Source organism: Melospiza georgiana, chromosome 9, assembly GCF_028018845.1.
Source record: "Melospiza georgiana isolate bMelGeo1 chromosome 9, bMelGeo1.pri, whole genome shotgun sequence".
In the NCBI taxonomy this organism is placed as follows: Eukaryota; Metazoa; Chordata; class Aves; order Passeriformes; family Passerellidae; genus Melospiza; species Melospiza georgiana.
This window is the reverse complement of record NC_080438.1, coordinates 2,032,188-2,052,628: the sequence shown is the minus strand read 5'-3', so window position 1 is coordinate 2,052,628 and position 20,441 is coordinate 2,032,188. Positions and strand designations below refer to the sequence as shown.

General features: G+C 44.3%; 1 protein-coding gene across 1 annotated transcript; it reads right to left on the bottom strand.

The window, feature by feature from the left end:
- Positions 1–4,068: 4,068 nt before the first annotated feature.
- On the bottom strand, positions 4,069–16,935 carry LOC131087014 (tumor necrosis factor ligand superfamily member 4-like). The gene is made up of 3 exons (XM_058030361.1): positions 16,744–16,935; positions 6,852–6,894; positions 4,069–4,406 (listed from the first exon to the last, which is right to left on the bottom strand). Exons 1-3 carry the CDS (start codon positions 16,933–16,935, stop codon positions 4,069–4,071), a joined length of 573 nt encoding a protein of 190 aa, XP_057886344.1.
- Positions 16,936–20,441: the final 3,506 nt, after the last annotated feature.

The window sequence follows — 20,441 nt, the reverse complement described above, 5'->3', positions numbered from 1 at the left end:
CATTTCGGCCTCCATCCCATCCTGCTCTGCCGCACCTTCCGCAGCTCCTTCTCCCCCAGGAGTGGCCGTGGCTCTTGCATCAGCTGTGTCACCCTTAAGGTCAGCCAGGAGAGATGGGAAATGTGAAAAAATGCGCAGTTTATGATTGGCTTTTTGCAAATATTAAAATAAATATTATATGTGTTATGTCAGAAAGTTATGCTTAATTAGTGTTAAGTTAGTATTAATTTTCTTAAGTAGTGTGTTAAATAGAGCTTTAGGTTATAACATAAGGTTCAAATAGAAACGATGCTATCTATGTAGGATATTTCTTTTAAAGAAAGGACTCGCAGTGAGATAGCAGCCACAGGACACCTGAATCTTTCAGAGAAAGAGAATTTATTGCTCCCTTATCGGAACAAACAAACTTCTTCCTACCTTGCTCGTGCACGATGACACCATCAGGATTCAGAGGAAGAAGTTGGCGATGACCAGACAGAATCCTGTGTCTGAATGGAATTTATGCATCATGGATGAGGTGTATGAATATGCAACAGGCTGTTTCTTTTAAGGGTTAATCCTCTGTTATTGTGGGTCCTGTTTTGGGCTTATTTTGCCCAGAAAAGATACCCGGACTGTCCATAACTCTTTGTTTTTATTTTCTCACATTATCCTAATCCAAATTGTCCAAATTTTTCTTACTCTAATTATATTACTATTTTAATAACAATTTCATTACTATTAAATTTTTAAAATTTTTAAAAACAAGTGATTGGCGTTTTTCACAAAAGGTTTATTAAACCTTATCAAAAATACAACAGAAGACCGAATAGAGAAAATATGACAGGATTTTTCCCACCATGTGCTCACCCTCACAATGGAGGTTTCGCCTTTTAACCCTTCAGCCCCTCCCAAAGTTCTGTCCATTGACCCCTTCTTTGCTGTCCAGTGGTGGAAATCAATTCCTTAAACCTTGACTGGAGGTCACTTGCTGCCACAGTGACAAGATGTCCCTCCCAAACGCCCCAACTTCACCTGTCTCTTGATGACAACACAAGGGGCTAAAACAGAACTATGAATCTATAAAACTTTTCTTAACCTATAGACCTGATATTTGTCTGTTAACTGTATTACTCATCTATCACAGAGGACACACCACAAACCCCTTTTCCGTGACTGCAAGCACAGGAAAATGAATGTGCTGCCCCTCTGTAGTGAGGGATTGTCTCCAGGAGCTTCTCATATCAAAGAGTGTCAGAACCCAGGACATTCCTCTGGCTGCCCTGGATGATTCCAGACCCTGGCAGGGGGCTCAGAGACCTTGGCACAGAGTCACAAACACCTGTGCCTTTGATTTTAGCCCATGGAAACAATTACCAACTTTGTGTGAAGAGTTACAAGGCACAAGAGTTTGAGTAGAATGATAGTGAATTTGTCACAGGGTGAAAAAGTAGAATTTTGGGGTTTTTAGAATGGGGGTTCAAGAGGCAAGATGGAGGAATCTGGGAGTGTCCTGTTCTTCTTCTTCTCCTTGTCCTCCATCTTCTGCTGGGATGGTGACACTTCTGGATTGGTTTAGAGTAGAGACAGTGTGTCTAACATAGGTGATAGGTATTGGAAAATTATTGTAAATAAAGCACACGTAGTTCTTAGTATAAAAAGGCGACACCATCCCAAGGGCAGGGACTGTGCCACAACCCGACCTGCTGGACAGATCTGGTCAGAGAAAGAATGGAACAGATCAGAGAAAATAATCAACCCTGAAAACCAGAGCTGAGGAATCTCAACTTCTCCTTCAAGCGTGGGGCTGGGAAAAAAAGACTCTTTAACACCTCAGGAGCCATTTCAGCAACACAAATCCAACAAAAGAGACTTTTAACCTGGTGGAAGAAAGGGGTCTCTGGACACAAACAAAAGCTGAGGGCACGGAAACTTCATGATGAGGACAGCCAGTCCATCAAGCAATCAATGTTGGGAGTTGAATCATCCCAACCTTTATTTCAGGGCAAGTGCAGGTGTATGTATAGATGCAGGTCAGTGGGATCAGTGAGGGAAATGCCCTCTCCTGCTCTAAACAAGAAGAAAGGGTGCAGCCTTCCAGAGAACAAATCCATTTGTGCTCTCCAGGCTTCATCTTTCATGCTGTGCTGTGCAGCCCTGCACACACCGCCGGCATGGCCTGCCCTGTGTCAGCATCAGCCCTGCACACCCTCCTGGAGAGCTGAAACAAAAGCTGAACTGTAAAAAAAGGAAGTATGTGAAAATTTTATACAGTTTCCATAGCACAGGAAGTGTCTGCTCAAACACTGAACACATCATTCACCAGGCACTTCCAACCTCCTCCTCCCCCAGCCACCGCCTCCAAGGGACACCACAAACCCAAATGTTGCAAAGGAAAGATTTATTATTTTTAGGAAGAGAAACACATTCTCAGTTCTGCTGGGCAGTGTGACAATCCCCAGCCTCGGGGCAGAGTGCAGCTGCCTTCAGTCCCCGTGGTGGTGAGCGTGGCCAGTTAAAAACCCAAAATATCCCTTGATGATGAGCATCCTGTGGGTGCAAGTCAGCCACAGCTTCTCAGTGAGAGGAGAGAAGATGCTGCTTCTGGGCACTGCATGGGTTGAGTGCTTCAGCCAGTTTCCCCTGAGGCCCTGGCCTGGCCCAGGTGGGGAAGCTCCTTATCCTAAAGGCCAGGAAAGCTCTCCAAGGCCTGGAGCATGTCCTTAGCTGCCTGTGGCACCTGAGTCTGCTGGAGTGCTCAGCCACGAGTGTGTCAGTCCAGGTCTGGGTCTGCAAAGCAGGACCAGCCCAGAGCATTGGGAGCATTTTCAAAGAGGAGTTCAGTGCTGACAGCCTGGTCTGAGCCCTTCCCAGTGTTTCTAAGCAATCTGATGTAACATTCTTATGCCCGTCATTTAAATACATAAATACTTCTAACAAAAGACTTTGGGGTGTGCAGCCAGCAGCGACACACTGAAATGTTGGTGGAGTTCTTTGGGAGACACAAAGTCAAAACCTGACAGGGTGGTTAAAATCTGAGTTCTTTGGGAGACACAAAGTCCAAACCTGACAGGGTGGTTAAAATCTGCCTTGCTGCAAGCAAAAACCCCCCAGGCTGGCTGTGCTGGGCTCAGGGGCTGCCTGCAGCATGGGCAGGACCTGTCTCAGCTGGATGAGCAGGGATGAGCAGCCCAGGGTCACTGAGGGGTGCCTGGTGCCCCGTGGAGGCTGTGCCTGGCAATCTCTGGTGCACACCTGTGGGACAAAGCCATGAGAACCATCAGGGTGCTCCCTGAGGAAAGGATGCTCACACCTGCACCTTCCACTGTCAGAGAGAGGTCAGCACATCCAGAAGTCTTCATGTTTGCCCAAATTTTATGTGCCTGGATCACTTTTGGGTCAAGCCAGTGTGTGTGTGTGTGCTTGAAGGAGGTTTTCCTGTGAGGCCTTACAGCAGATCTTCCTTGGGCTCAGGCTTCAGCAGCCTGCAGACAGCTGGAACAGCTCTGCTCTCAAAGGCTGCTCCCCAAAACTCCACAGTCAGTGCTCCTGCTGCCCAGGGCAGTCCTGTCAGCTCATTTCCACACTCCACCTTCTCTCACAGCCCTTCCTCTCATCTGGCTCACTCCAAAGGCATTCCCTGCTGCCTCTTCCCTGCTTCCATCTTGCCAGGCAGATTTGTGCTCCTCCTGCTCCAAGTGGCTTCAAGATACTTGAGGTATCTTCCTGACTCACCAGACTTTTATTTGAGAAAAAAAAAACAACACATTTCTACTATATACAGACCTTGTCAAGTAAATAGAGAATCCTGGGGTTTCTCTGAATATGAGCTAAGCTTGGGTGACTTTCTTTGGCTTTCATTTCTGTTCTTCTCAAGAGCTCCACGCATCCCTTTCCCCAGTGCTGGGAAGCTCCATCCTGGGTAGCAACTCAGCTGCACGGAGCTCCAAAGAGGCGAGTCTTGCACTAAATAAAGCCTGTGGTCCATCTGCATTCCCTGTGGTCCATCTGCACTCCCAGCCCAGGGAGGGCTCTAGAGCAGTCTGCCCATACAAGTCTCGTGCTTTCCACGCTGCTCCAGCCCTGCAGCTAGGACTTGCTGTCGGCCACCAGCACCAGGCTGAGGGACAGGTCCCAGAGGGTGGCGTTGGAGCTGGTCCACAGCGCGATGCTGTTCTGCTCAAACAGGTAGAGCACCGTGGTGAGGTTCACTGTGCTCTCGCTGCCCTGCACGATCTGCTCCCACAGGATGCTGCTGCTGCCCTGCAGGGTCAGGTTCAGCCAGTTCTCCTCCTTCTCCAGGATGACGGTGCTCCTGAGGGACAGCAGGTAGAGGCCGTCACAAGGGACAAGGACGGAGCCGTTCCGGATCTGGATGGGCCCCGATTCCGCTGAGAGGTTCACGGCTGCTCCCCTGGTGGTCCTGCCTGCAATGCAAGGAGGCAGAGGTGATGCCCTGGGGACAAATGGGCTGGTTTACGTGAAAAATGCGTATTTTGCAATTGGCTTTTTGCAAATATCAAGATGAATATTATATGCGTCGTGTTAGAAAGTGATGCTGTATTAATTCTCTTAAGTACTGTGTTAAATACAGTTTTAGGTTATAACAAAATGTTAAAACAGAAACTGTGCTAAGGAAGATACTTTTTCTAAAGAAAGGACTCCCACCAAGATAGCAGCCACAGGACACCTGAATCTTGCAAAGAGAATTTATTGCTCCATTATCAGGAGAAATGAACTTCTTCCCACCTCACTCGGGCAGGATGACACCATCAGGATTCCGAGGAAGAAGCTGACACTGCCCAGACAGAATCCTGTGTTTGAATGGAATTTATGCATCATGTATGAGGTGTATGAATATGCAACAGGCTGTTGTTTTTAAGGGTTAATCCTCTGTTAATCCTCTGGGCTTATTTTGCCCAGAAAAAGGTACCCAGACTGTCCTTAACTCTTTGCTCTTATTGTCTCATATTGTCTTAATCCAAATTGTCCAAAGTTTTATTACTCTTTTTTTACTATTAAACTTTTAAAAATTTTAAAAACAAGTGATTGGCATTTTTCACAGTTTACACCTCCTGACTGCAGGGAAGATTGAAAAATATATATAAAAAAAGGGGGAGAGTAAAATAGAGAACAGGGCAGATCAATGTGAGAAATGGATTTGTAGAGAATTCTCAAAGCCTAACAAGAGACTCACATAGCATACATCTGCATAAAAGTCTGAAATAAAAAATACTAACTTAGAAATACCATAGAATAAGACAAACATTGTTGAGAAAGAAATAGAACTAGAAACAAGTTTCAAAAGATAGCCTTCCAAATAAGACTAAATACTTTAGAGAAATAAAACAATGAAAAATACATTGTAGTAAAACCGGCAAAGAGTAATTTTAGATTATTAACTTTAAAGCATTTACAATATAGTGTAACAAAAACTAATAAACCAAGAAACATGTAATATATTGTAATTAAGAAATAATTAGGTTTTAATTATAACAACAGAAATTATAACATCTGTATTGTCTCATCCTTCACATAAGACTAAAAATAAAATAAAAGTTTTTAAAACACCTCTCAGTTACTCCATCTCTAAGTCAAAAAAAAGCTTAATCCAACAGACCAGAGTTAAAATATTATCTAGACATCATCCACCATGGAAATTTACAGCTGACCACTCTTGACCAAGCTGTGCCTTTTGGCACATGGTTTATGTGGATCGCTCCTCCAAATTTTTATTTATGCACAATTTACTTACTCTGTGTCTTAGAATACAGAAAAATACAGCAAGTAAAGCATCACTGTGAGTTTAAAAAGAACAGGTTCATAAAAAGAACAGGAAAGTTAAGACAGTAAATAAGATGAGGAGAAGGCACCCAGAGCTGGATGACAAAAAGTGTTTTTTGTTGAGATGCTGGTAACATAAGCCTTTGTCTTAGGGTTTGTTGTGGGGTTTTGTTCTTTTGTTTGGTTTTTTTTTTTTTCTAGAAGACAAGAGGAAAAAGCAGCAAAGAGACAGAAGCAGAAGGAACTAAATAGTACAGAGCAGAAAAAGGAGAAATTAAACAGGAACTTGTCAATGAAGGTTTTCGGGTGGGACGGAGCGCCGCGGTTCCCAGGCTCTGTGCTGCAGCCCTGTTCTCTCAGCACAGCAGCTGGAACCCCTGGGGCACCCAGGGGCTCTGCAGGCAGGGAGCACAGCCCCTCTGGGCTGGGGACAAACTTCCAAAGCTTTTCCTCCAAAGGACATGAGTTTCTATTAGGTCGGGCTCCCTGCTGCCTCGCGCTTTTGACTGAAAGCGAAACCGTCGATAATATTTTCAGTGTTATTTAAAAAGTTTTACTGATTGGCTTTATCTCTGAGGTGTGACACCAGACAAAGCTCCAGCGTAGCTGGCACGCAGAGCAGGCCATCTGATATGGTGTGTGCTCTCACCCACTCCTCCTGAGGAAATCATTTACATTTTTCATAAATCAGGAAACCATTGACTTGCTTTAGAAAAACCCAAGAGCGTGCCGCGTGCATTCAGCAAATTGTCAGAAATTACTTTCTTGTTCATTCACAGAGTGAAAGGGTGCTCTGGGAGGCAGGTGAGGGCTGCAGGGATCCATGCAGATTTTCAGCTTTTGTTGTCCTGCTCTGGGAAAACCCAACTGTTTGATTTTGTCCCCTTGCAGCACCGGGGCGGGCTTGGCCCCTCTGCCCTGACAGCTCTCAGAGAAACAGCCAGCACCGTGGCACCTGAGAGCCATTTGGGTATTTTGGGGGGCACGGGATGCCAGGGAGGTCCTGTGGGGATCCCTCCCAGTGTGCCGGGGATGTGGGTGCTGCACTGGGACCACCGAGGCCCCCCCAGGGTCCCCCCAACACCCACCTGTGTATCGGATGTGGGTCCACAGCGCTTTGTCACTCTGGGGCTGGAAAACAGAGCAGAAAAATCCTCGTTAGGGCACCGGGTGGCACCTCCCCGCCGCTGCTGCTGCTGCTGCTGCCCTTTCATCGCCCTGCCAGGAGCCTTCAGTCCTCCCTGCAGGGGCAGAGCAGCGCCAAGGGCACAGAGCTGCTGCCAGCCAGCCCCCATGGGCTCGGGGTATGGCACTCACATGGAATATTAGTCCAGCATTATGGAATGCTAGTGCATTATTGTCGGCTGTTACTTCATTCTTATGGAATATTAGTTCATTATTATGGAATACTAGTTCATTATTGTAGGCTGTTACTTCATTGTTATGGAATATTAGTTCATTATTGAAGAATATTATTTCATTATTATAGAATATTAGTTCATTCTTATGCAATATTAGTTCATTATTGTGCAATATTAGTTCATTCTTACAGAATACTAGTTCATTATTATAGAATATTAGTTCGTTCTTATGGAATACTATTTCAATATTATATAATTTTTATTTCATTATTATAGAATAATTTTCCATTATTATGGAATATCATTTCATTATTATGGAATAATTTTCCATTATTATGGAATATTAGTTCATTATTATACAATATTAGTTCATTCTTAGAGAATACTAGTTCATTATTATAGAATATTAGTTCGTTCTTAAGAATACTATTTCAATATTATATAATTTTTATTTCATTATTATAGAATATTAGCTCATTCTTATGGAATATCATTTCATTATTATAGAATAATTTTTCATTATTACGGAATACTAGTTCATTTTTTTACAATATTAGTTCATTATTACAGAATACTAGTTCATTATTATAGAATATTAGTTCGTTCTTATGGAATACTATTTCAATATTATATAATGTTTATTTCATTATTATAGAATGATTTTCCATTATTATGGAATATTAGTTCATTATTACACCATATTAGTTCATTATTACAGAATACTAGTTAATTATTATAGAATACAAGTTCGTTCTTATGGAATACTATTTCAATATTATAGAATTTTCAGTTCATTATTATAGAATAGCATTTCATTATTATAGAATAGTTTTTCATTGTTATGGAATATCATTTCATTATTATTGAATAATTTTCCATTATAATGGAATATTAGTTCATTATTATACAATATTAGTTCATTATTACGGAATACTAGTTCATTATTATAGAATATTAGTTCGTTCTTATGGAATACTATTTCAATATTATATCATTTTTAGTTCATTATTATAGAATAATTTTTCATTATTATGGAATATTAGTTCATTGTTATAGAATAATTTTCCATTATTATGGAATATTAGTTCATTATTATACCATATTAGTTCATTATTACGGAATACTAGTTCGTTATTATAGAATATTAGTTCATTATTATATAATAATTTTCCATTATTATGGAATATTAGTTCATTATTATACAATATTAGTTCATTATTACGGAATACTAGTTCATTATTATAGAATATTAGATCATTCTTATGGAATACTATTTCAATATTATATAATTTTTATTTCATTACTATAGAACAATTTTCATTATTATGGAATATAATTTCATTATTATAGAATAATTTTCCATTATTATGGAATATTAGTTCATTATTATACAATATTAGTTCATTATTACGGAATAGTATTTCATTATTATAGAATATTAGATCATTCTTATGGAATACTATTTCAATATTATATAATTTTTAGTTCATTATTATAGAATAGCATTTCATTATTATGGAATATCATTTCATTATTATAGAATAATTTTTCCATTATTATGGAATATTAGTTCATTATTATACCATATTAGTTCATTATTACGGAATACTAGTTCATTATTATAGAATATTAGTTCGTTCTTATGGAATACTATTTCAATATGATATAATTTTTATTTCATTATTATAGAATAATTTTCATTATCATGGAATATCATTTCATTATTATAGAATAGTTTTCCATTATCATGGAATATTAGTTCATTATTATACAATATTAGTTCATTCTTACGGAATACTAGTTCATTATTATACAATATTAGTTCATTCTTATGGAATACTATTTCAATATTATATAATTTCATTTCATTATTATAGAATAATTTTTCATTATTATGGAATATTAGTTCATTGTTATAGAATAATTTTCCATTATTATGGAATATTAGTTCATTATTATACCATATTAGTTCATTATTACGGAATACTAGTTCGTTATTATAGAATATTAGTTCATTATTATATAATAATTTTCCATTATTATGGAATATTAGTTCATTATTATACAATATTAGTTCATTATTACGGAATACTAGTTCATTATTATAGAATATTAGATCATTCTTATGGAATACTATTTCAATATTATATAATTTTTATTTCATTACTATAGAACAATTTTCATTATTATGGAATATAATTTCATTATTATAGAATAATTTTCCATTATTATGGAATATTAGTTCATTATTATACAATATTAGTTCATTATTACGGAATAGTATTTCATTATTATAGAATATTAGATCATTCTTATGGAATACTATTTCAATATTATATAATTTTTAGTTCATTATTATAGAATAGCATTTCATTATTATGGAATATCATTTCATTATTATAGAATAATTTTTCCATTATTATGGAATATTAGTTCATTATTATACCATATTAGTTCATTATTACGGAATACTAGTTCATTATTATAGAATATTAGTTCGTTCTTATGGAATACTATTTCAATATGATATAATTTTTATTTCATTATTATAGAATAATTTTCATTATCATGGAATATTAGTTCATTATTATACAATATTAGTTCATTCTTACGGAATACTAGTTCATTATTATACAATATTAGTTCATTCTTATGGAATACTATTTCAATATTATATAATTTCATTTCATTATTATAGAATAATTTTTCATTATTATGAAATATTAGTTCATTATTATAGAATAGCATTTCATTATTATGGAATATAATTTCATTATCATAGAACACTATTCCATTATTATATAATTTTATTTCATTATTATAGAATATTAGTTCAGTATTACGGAATACTATTTCGATATTATATAATTTTATTTCATTATTATGGACTATTATTTCATTATTATGGAATACTATTTCATTATTATATAATTTTATTTCATTATTATGGAATATTATTTCATTATATGGAAAACTATTTCATTATTATTGAATAATATTTCATTATTATATAATTTTATTATATTATAATATTTTATATTATTATTAATATGTAATAAAAGAGCAAGCAGCAAGGAAAACATAAAAGATATTTCTCTACCTATCCTAAAATACCCTAATCCCAAAAAAACCCCACTACTTTTAACCTTCATCCATTAAAAAAACTTCCAAAACTTTAAAATAAATTAAAATCTACAAATATATGAAGTAAATAATAATATAACTTATCCCAAAAAAACCCCGTAAAATTAAATTTTAAAAACAAATAAATTATATAAAATATATAAATATAAAAATAAATATAAAAATTAAAATATATTAAATTAATAAATTATAGCTTAATGATTTATAATTTTACAAATTTGTTTATTAACTAATTATTCATAAATTTTATCACATTACTAAATTAATGATTAATATATTAATGAATATTAAAATAAATATTAAAATAAATAAAGAACAAAATTAAAAATTTAAACATTATCTAATATCTCCTTCTTATTCTTCATCTACTCAATTTTTACAATATTAAAACCACAAAATAGTTAATTTTAAAAGCCACAAAGAAATATTACATACATAAGCAAAATATAATTATTAATAAAAATTAAAATCCATTCTAAAAATAAATTAAACAAAATAACTTTAAAAAACCTTATATCTCTATAAGGTTTTCATACATTTTATACATTTTTATACTTTCAATACATTCTCTTGACACACTGAATCTAAAATATAAACAACATGCAAAACTTCCAAAAAAAAAAAAAATAAGCCTAAAAGTTTATTTCCTCAATGAGGTGAAAAGATATCTCACAGGACTTGGAGGGCTTCACTTCAAACTTAAGGGTAGTAAATTGAATAGGAGCCAAAAAATCTTGCTTGAGCAAAATAGAAAAAGAAGAGAATAAAGAAACTTTTGTGAGGTGTTTCAGCAGGGGCAAGGACATCTTGCACCCGGCTCAGTTTTTCTCTGTAAAGAGTTTTGTTATTTTGCCATTTTATTGAAAACCTGTTTGTTTCCAACACTGCCACAGGAGCCTTCCTGTTGATTTGATGCCTTCTGAGGTCGCTGAGCTATCTTGGGTGTGAAACTGATCTCCAAGAGCTCATGAGACCCCTGTTCCAGGTGGGCCTGCCTTTGGGGCTCGGTGCACTTTGGCTCAGGCCCTTACTGGATCTGTGGGCCCCTCAGAGGCTCTTCAGTGCCCTGGTATGGGTTTAAAGTGGACCGGAGCACCTCTGCTATGTGAAAGAGTTGGGGTTGTTCAGTGTGGGGAAGGAAAAGCTTTAGGGAGAGCCCAAAGCACCTTGGAGAACCCAAAGGGGCTACAAGAGAGTTGGAGAGAGAATGTGACAAGGGCTTGGAGTGATGATGGTTTTAAAATGACAGAGGGCAGGTTTAGGTTAGGTATTAGGAGGAAATTCTCCCTAATTTTGGTGGTGAGGCATTGGTGAGGGTGCCCAGAGAAGCTGTGGATGCTCCATCCCTGGAGGTGTCCAAGGCCAGGTTGGAAAGGACTTGGGGCACCCTGTGACAGTGGCAGGTGTCCCTCTCTGCTTATGGCAGAGGGTTGGAAAGACATTATCTTCATGGTGCCTTCCAGCCTAAATCATTCTGTGACCCTGTGATTTGTATTTTATGAATGTAACAGAGAAAGTGAATGCAAATATAGAAGCGTGTATCCTACTGCTCAGATATGCAAAACACCAAGTTTGTGCATTGCATTTTTAAATCTGAACTTGGCATCTCGAACTTGTCTCTCATCATAACCACAGGAGGCCCAAATCTGCAGTCTCTACACAACCACAAATCTTCAGCCCTTGGCCTGATTAAAGGGTGAATCTTGGGCTCTGTGCTCTGTGATCTTCCCCTTACCCGTGCCAACGGCTCCCTAAGGGAGAAGGTGTGATGTGAGACGGGGATGGGGCTGGATTTGGGCTTGGTGGCACAGGGAGAAGGTGGGGACTGGGCTGGCTTCCATTAATTTGGGCTCATTGCCACAAAGGGAAGCTGTGCCCATGAGATGGGGATTGGGCTGGCTTCCCTGGATTCGGGCTCGGTGGCACAGGGGGACAGGGAAAGTGCAGGGTGTGAGCACAGGGTGTGTGCAGAGTGTGAGCAGGGTGTGAGCACAGAGTGTGTGTGCAGGGTGTGAGCACAGGGTGTGCACAGAGTGTGAGCACAGGGTGTGTGTGCAGGGTGTGAGCACAGAGTGTGCACAGAGTGAGTGTGCAGGGTGTGAGCACAGAGTGTGTGTGCAGAGTGTGCACAGAGTGTGCGCAGAGTGTGAGCACAGGGTGTGTGCAGGGTGTGAGCACAGAGTGTGCACAGAGTGTGAGCACAGGGTGTGTGCAGGGTGTGAGCACAGAGTGTGTGCAGGGTGTGAGCATAGATTCCCTGCACAGTGTGAGCACAGAGTGTGTGTGCAGGGTGTGAGCACAGGGTGTGAGCACAGGGTGTGAGCACAGAGTGTGTGTGCAGGGTGTGAGCACAGAGTGTGTGTGCAGAGTGTGAGCACCAGGGTGTGTGCAGGGTGTGAGCACAGGGTGTGAGCAAAGATTCCCTGCAGGGTGTGAGCACAGAGTGTGTGTGGAGGGTGTGAGCACAGAGTGTGTGCAGAGTGTGAGCACAGAGTGTGCGCAGAGTGTGAGCACAGGGTGTGTGCAGGGTGTGAGCACAGAGTGTGTGCAGGGTGTGAGCACAGATTCCCTGCACAGTGTGAGCACAGAGTGTGTGTGCAGGGTGTGAGCACAGAGTGTGTGTGCAGAGTGTGCACAGAGTGTGCGCAGAGTGTGAGCACAGGGTGTGTGCAGGGTGTGAGCACAGAGTGTGCACAGAGTGTGAGCACAGGGTGTGTGCAGGGTGTGAGCACAGTGTGTGTGCAGGGTGTGAGCACAGAGTGTGCACAGAGTGTGAGCACAGGGTGTGTGCAGGGTGTGAGCACAGAGTGTGTGCAGGGTGTGAGCATAGATTCCCTGCACAGTGTGAGCACAGAGTGTGTGTGCAGGGTGTGAGCACAGGGTGTGAGCACAGGGTGTGAGCACAGAGTGTGTGTGCAGGGTGTGAGCACAGAGTGTGTGTGCAGAGTGTGAGCACCAGGGTGTGTGCAGGGTGTGAGCACAGGGTGTGAGCAAAGATTCCCTGCAGGGTGTGAGCACAGAGTGTGTGTGGAGGGTGTGAGCACAGAGTGTGTGCAGAGTGTGAGCACAGAGTGTGCGCAGAGTGTGAGCACAGGGTGTGTGCAGGGTGTGAGCACAGAGTGTGTGCAGGGTGTGAGCACAGATTCCCTGCACAGTGTGAGCACAGAGTGTGTGTGCAGGGTGTGAGCACAGAGTGTAAGCACAGAGTGTGTGTGCAGAGTGTGAGCACAGAGTGTGCGCAGGGTGTGAGCACAGAGTGTGTGCAGGGTGTGAGCACAGAGTGTGAGCACAGAGTGTGTGTGCAGGGTGTGAGCACACGGTGTGAGCACAGATTCCCGGCACGGTGTGAGCGCACAGTGTGAGCGCAGCCTCTCCGCAGGCTCGGGGCAGGCAGGGGGAGGCTGCGGAGCTCGGAGCGCTCAGTGCCGGGCTGAGCAGGAGCCGGAGCTGGCAAAGCTGCTCTGGCACCCTCTAGTGCTGCCTCGGCCGCTGCTCCGTGCCCGCGGGGCTGGGGCCGCTGGCACACGCAAGATTCATCGCCCGTGAGGGGCTGGAGCTGCCTCCCTTGGCATCACCGTCCCTTCCCGCTGCCTCCGCTGCGGTCTCACGCCTGATCTCCCTCCTAAATGCACAAGCATTTCTCTCCTGCCTCACACAGCCGGGATTTCCAGGTAGTTTCTCAACGAGGCAAGAGCAAAGCCCTGAGCACATGTCTGGGGTCACGCAAGGTCTGCCACCCCATCTGTGTGATCTGGCCGCTGATGGACAGGGTGTAGCCAACAAAGACAAACTTGTTGTTGTTGTATTTCTAACAATACCGACCCCATCGGCACTAAAGCAAATCGCCTGTTTTATGTATCTCTTGCAGTTACTGTGTGCTCTCAGAGCTCTGTGCAGGCGCCTAAATCCTGCTGAGGACACCACGTACTGGTGGCACTGTTATTGACCTCTGTTTCTCTGCTCTGCCTTCGCAGGGCATGAGGAAATGTGCCAGGAGGGCTGAGGACACGGAGCTGCTTCTTCCTGAGAGCCTCAGGTTCCCCTGTGCCATTTACACACACCACAGACCCGCCCTGCCTGCTCTGGATCCCCAAACAGGGACTCTGCTGGCTGGGACACTGTCCAGGGCCATCCCACCTGGCACCAGCTTCGGGAATAAGCACAAACCTCAGGGGCTGGCTGAGGGCTGTGTCACACGTGGAGGTGTCCCACGGGTGGCAGGTGACACTGCCCTGGAAGCGGGGCTGCACCTTCTCCTCGCCACGATCAGGGATTTCACCTCCCAAGCGAGAGGAAAGCTGTGGCAAGAGAAGGCAATTCCAGCAGATGCAAAAGCAGATTATCAGCGACCTTTTTATTAGCTTCCTCATTTGGAAATCTCAGCCGGGGTTTGTTCTCCTAGCAGCACCATGACAGAAATGAGATCACTGTCCCTTTTTGCTAAGCACAGTCCAGGCTGCAGATGCTGCCTGTGCTGAGGATGGGCCATGACATTATTCAGGCTCTGTTTTCACAGAACAGCCCAGGAGGGATTTTTTTTTAATAGCTGTGTTTCCACAAGGACTATGGAAAGGAATCAAATACAGTGTCTCTGTGAAAAAAACACAGTTATTCCCTTGTAAATAAAGTTAGCATTGCCCTCTGCACCTTGGAGGGCAGGGAGAGCCCCTCATTCACCCCATGGGCAGCACCCCAAGCCTGCCTCTCTCACACTGCTGTGCCTTAATTGCACAAATATCCCTAAACTGCCCCAAAAGCCCAGTCAGATCCAAGCTGCTGCCCCTCCAGGAGATATTTGTGTGGCCAGTTCATGGTTATCCAGCTGAGCCCTGTGGCTGCACTGCAGTGAAATCTCCCCATGTGCCACTCCAGCACGGAGCAGGGCTCTCCAAACAGGACACCAGGCTTGTCTGGTAAAACAACACAAATAATAGTCCTAACCCTGTGGTTAGCAAGTGTTTCAAACTGAAAAGGTCCTTTGGGGATTCTCAGGACCTGGACTTCTCATCTGTTGCCATTGCTGCTGCTGGAGCCCCTGTTTCAGTTATTTCTGTGGAGGAAGAGAAGCTCCAGAATGTTCTGTGTCCCCTGGGCTGCTGCTGCTCCCTTGGGCTTGCAAGGCTCCCAGGCAGCAATGCCAGGCCCTGCTCCCTTCCTCTGGAGCATTTTTACAGAGGAGCCAGAGGCTGGGAGATGCTCAGAGTGTGAGCTGGGAGAGGTTCCTGCACCCTGAGCACTGGGACTGCGTGCCCTCCTCTGCTGCCTTGCAGTGCAATCCTCTCTCCCAAGGCACGGCAAGGAGCAGAGGGCTGACCTGAACGATAAGTGTTATCTTTCAGTGTTATCTGGGTGGTTGTTGTGCAGTTTAATCGCCCCTGTGAGCCTCGGGGCTGTGGCAGCTGTGCAGAGCACAGGGTTTCATTGAGCAGCATGAGGAGCAGGAGGCCGTGGGTACATGCCTGCCTTCCTTCTGTGCCCAGCCTGGGTGGGAGGAGAGCAGGATCTGGGCTAAAACAAAGCACAGCAAGCTTTAAAGTGGTGCAGAGCTCCTGGAGAAGGAGTGGGAGGAGAAATTGCAGCTCTGAAGCAGCAGTGAGGGGTTGTTGACAATCCAGCAGCCTGCGAGCACGTGAGAGAGGCAAACCAACCCATCTTTGCTCAGCTTGTGTGGGGCACTGTGAGCCCCGAGCGCTTCTGGCGTTTGTCCTGCTTGCTCAGGTGCTTTGGGCACACAGAACTCTCCCTGCACACCCCAGCCCTGCTCAGGCAGGCACAGAAGGAGCTGCTGCTCCCAACCCAGGCTAAGGGCGCCCAAAGGTGCCAGGGGGTCCTGCTAGAGCTGTCCCAAGGGTGACTTGCTTTCTCACACATCTTCTTGCCTTTTAGCACACTCTGCAAGTTCAGGGGGGGTTCATGAGCACACTGGGTTGTTATTCACACACTCAGTCTCATTCAGTTAAATGGAAATATGCACAAGTCACTGCAGAGAGGGGCAAGAGTGGGAGGGAGTGAGACCTCTCTCCCCAGGGGCAGTGTAAAAAGCATTCTTGGAACAGTCACTCTGCTGGAAACTTGGGCCCAAACCCTGCACTGGGCAACACTGGATGTCATTTTGAAGGCAGGCAATTGAAATAAAAATAAAATAAATTTTTAAAAAAATCAACTATCATACAGGAGGGATTAAAAACTTGAATAGGGATAGGGATAAACTGAAAAGCTTTTTCTTTTCTTAAAAAAAATAAAATAAAATAAAATAAGCCTATGGAAAGCTTTGGGCAACACTGAATGTCATTTTGAAGGCAGGCAATTGAAATAAAAATAAAATAAATTTTAAAAAGTATACTATCATACAGAAGGGATTAAGAAGGGATAGGTATGAACTTAGAAGGTTTTTCCTTTTCTTAAAACAAAAAAGAAGATAAGCCTATGGAAAGCCTTGGAGGGCAGCAGGCAGAGGCTGGGGCCGAGCTCTTACCTTGGAGGGCCGCAGGAAATGCACTCCCAGGTAGACGAGGCAGGCGAGCAGCAGAACCCACTGAGCCAGGGCAGAGATGAGGTGCAGGGAGCTCCTGGCCTGCCCTCCCTGCCAGAGCCTCCCCTCCTGCTCTGCTGCCTCCCTCGGCCGCTCCGGCTGCTGCCCCGGCTCGGCGTCCGTCTGTCCGTCCATGCCAGCCCCCCCTTCCATCCCAGGGGCCTGGCTGGGAGCAGGGCTGGGAGGGAGCTCCTGGCCCAGAGCAGAGATGAAGTGAAGGCAGAGCCTTCAGGAGATTGCTTTATGCACACAGAAGCAGGCGGGGGAACTTCTTTGTGACTAATCTAAATTTCCCCTTCCTTCCTTTCTTTCTTTCTTTCTTTTCTTTATTTTTTTTAATTTTTTTTTTTTTTTTTTTTTTGGTTTTCTGTGTGAATGTGGGGGCTGATTTATTGCATCCCAGTTCAGTTTTGAGTAAGGAGAGGTGTTTATGTCTTTCATAGCCTCAACTGTGGATGTGTTGGTATGTGTTCTTTCCAATAATAACGAAGAGTTGGGTGGACAGTGCTTGTCTTCTCTCAGTCTTTTTTGAGTAAGACCTCTCACCTCTCTGCTCACCCTCAGGTGGAGTTTACAGGGCTGGCTCTCTCCTTTCTAGCATCCTGTATTGCTCCTGAAATCTCTTTTCTGTAAAGAAGCAATGATTAGGGAAGGATGTGGGACAGGTGGAGAGCATGAGGGATTGGAGAGAAAACATTCACTTCCCTTTTCACGATTTTCTTCTGCTTTCAAAACCTTGAGATGCCGTGCAAGAAAACTGAGAACTGTTTGAGAAAACTGAGAACTGTTGGAAATGTGTAGTCCCTAAGATGCCTCCAGAGGGGCATTTCCTGGCCATGCAGGCTGCTCTCCTGGCAGAGACAGGGGACAGGGGACACCTTGGGATGCCTTTGGTTGGTCCCTTTGTGCCTTTAGCAAGTGACACCCAGAGCTGCCAAATGTCAATCTGGGTCCATCTCCCGTGCTTATTTTGGGTGGCAGACTTTGCATCTCTCTTTGGGGGCAGTCCAGCACTGCTCTTTCTGCTGCTCCTTTGTGCTGGACTTTTTTCTGCTGTAAATTACCAAATGTGACCAAAGTCAGGCGCTGCCTTTTCCTGGTGAGGAAGGAGCCCGCTGGGAGTGCAAATACCTGCCTGCCTTCTAGGGATGAGCTGGCAGAGAGTTTCCCTTCCCCAAAATGTGCCCTCTGAACCTGTCACGAGGCACATGTCCTGTCATGTCACCTGCAGGCAGAGCAGGCAGGGGCAATGGGCTTTGATGTGCTCTCCCATCCAGGCAAGGATGTTCCCTGTGAACGTGAACCAGATGAGGAGGGGAGGGCAGAGCTGGGTGGGAGCTGCTGTGAGGCCACCCCAGGCTGGGCTGAGGGTGGGTGAGTCAGGAGCACACCCTGGTTTGGCTGCAGAACACGCCACAGGTCACGGAAGCTGAGTGAAGAAGGCTCAGCTTCCACATCTTCCCACTGGTACGGAAATCCTTGTTCCCTTCCCAGCTCTGGTCAGTGCTGGGAGTGCTGGAGCTCCTGCTGAGCCCCAGGAGCAGCCCTGAGCCCCCTTCCTCCAGCAGGAGCACAGCAGGCAGGGCTGGGGCTGCCCCAGAGCAGCTCCTGGCGTGCAGAGCCCGAGTTTGGGGTTTGTGTCTCACAGCACCAAAGGGAACTCGGGCTGAGATGGGAGCCAGCCTTGCCCAGGCCCTGCAGAGGAGTGAAACACTGCCTTGGGGGCAGCAGGGGTGTGAGCAGGATTGTTTGCTTCGTTGGATCTGCAATCATGTCTGGGCATGATGAGGAAAGCTGCTCTGAGTGCTCCCAGCCTGCTCCCTCCATGAAAGGAAAGCTGGGCTCATTGCTCATTGCTCAGCTCCTGCACACACACCAGGAGGCTGAGCTGAGACACCCCAAGCCCCATGCAAGGCTGGGATTCCCACATTTTACACACCTGCCTTGGAACCAGACACGAGCTCATCCCCATCTCCATCTCCTCTCTCCCTGATTTTGGATTTTGTACTGGTTTTCTTCCTAAAACCCTAAAAAAAAAAACAAAAAATCTCTCTGTGAAGGTTGTGCTTATGTATTTCTGGAATTGTCTCGTCATTTCTGCACTCCCCAGAGCAAGTGTGTCTGAGCCTGAGTTAGCAGCACTGGCAGCAGGAAAGCTGCACTTCAGGTGGCGTCCTTGGAATGGTATCCAGAACAGGAGAGAGGACAACACCTCTACAGGCACCAGCAACACCTTCAGAGGCACCACCAACACCTCCAGGGGCATCACAAACACCTTCAGGGGCATCACAAACACCTTCATGGGCAGCACAAACGCCTTCAGGGGCATCACAAACAGCTCCAGTGCATCACAAACACCTCCAGGGGCATCACAAACACCTTCAGGGGCATCACCAACACCTCCAGGGGCATCACAAACACCTTCAGGGGCAGCACAAACAGCTCCAGGGGCATCACAAACACCTTCATGGGCATCACCAACACCTCCAGGGGCATCACAAACACACCCAGGGGCAGCACAAACACCTCCAGGGGCATCACAAACACCTTCAGGGGCATCAAAAACACCTTCATAGGCATCACAAACAGCTCCAGTGCATCACAAACACCTCCAGGGGCATCACAAACACCTCCAGGGCATCACAAACACCTCCAGGGCCATCACAAACGCCTTCAGGGGCATCACAAACACCTCCATGGGCATCACAAACACATTCAGGGCATCACAAACACCTCCAGTGCATCACAAACACCTTCATGGGCATCACAAACACCTCCATGGGCATCACAAACACATTCAGGGCATCACAAACACCTCCAGGGGCATCACAAACACCTTCAGGCCATCACAAACACCTTCAGGGGCATCACAAACACCTCCAGGGCATCACAACCTCCTTCAGGGCATCACAAACACCTCCAGGGGCATCACAAACACCTCCAGGGCATCACAACCTCCTTCAGGGCATCACAAACACCTCCAGGGGCATCACAAACACCTCCAGGGCATCACAAACAGCTCCAGGGGCATCATAAACACCTTCATGGGCATCACAAACACCTCCATGGCATCACAAACACATCCAGGGGCATCACAAACACCTCCAGGGGCATCACAAACACCTCCAGTGCATCACAAACACCTTCAGGCCATCACAAACACTTCCAGGAGCATCACAAACACCTTCATGGCATCACAAACACACCCAGGGGCAGCACAAACACCTCCAGGGCATCACAAACACCTTCATGGGCATCACAAACACCTCCAGGGCATCACAAACACCTTCAGGGACATCACCAACACCTCCAGGGGCATCACAAACACCTTCAGGGCATCACAAACACTTCCAGGGCATCACAAACACCTTCAGGCCATCACAAACACCTTCATGGGCATCACAAACACCTCCAGGGGCATCACAAACACCTTCATGGGCATCACAAACACCTCCAGGGCATCACAAACACCTCCAGGGGCATCACAAACACCTCCAGGGCATCACAAACACCTCCAGGGGAATCACAAACACCTTCAGGCCATCACAAACACACCCAGGGGCAGCACAAACAGCTTGCACAGGCTCTTGGCGGCTTTGGTTGCTCTCAGCTTCTCCTCCTGCCTTGCACATGCTGCCTGG

What these genes read in the sequence shown, in the direction of transcription:
- LOC131087014 (XM_058030361.1), bottom strand. Translation starts at nt 16,935, where the DNA reads ATGGACGGACAGACGGACGCCGAGCCGGGGCAGCAGCCGGAGCGGCCG. An exon ending in ATTTCCTGCGGCCCTCCAAG is followed by an intron (nt 6,895 to 16,743) that starts GTAAGAGCTCGG and finishes TCTGTTTTCCAG; the next exon opens with CCCCAGAGTGACAAAGCGCT. An exon ending in GACCCACATCCGATACACAG is followed by an intron (nt 4,407 to 6,851) that starts GTGGGTGTTGGG and finishes CTTGCATTGCAG; the next exon opens with GCAGGACCACCAGGGGAGCA.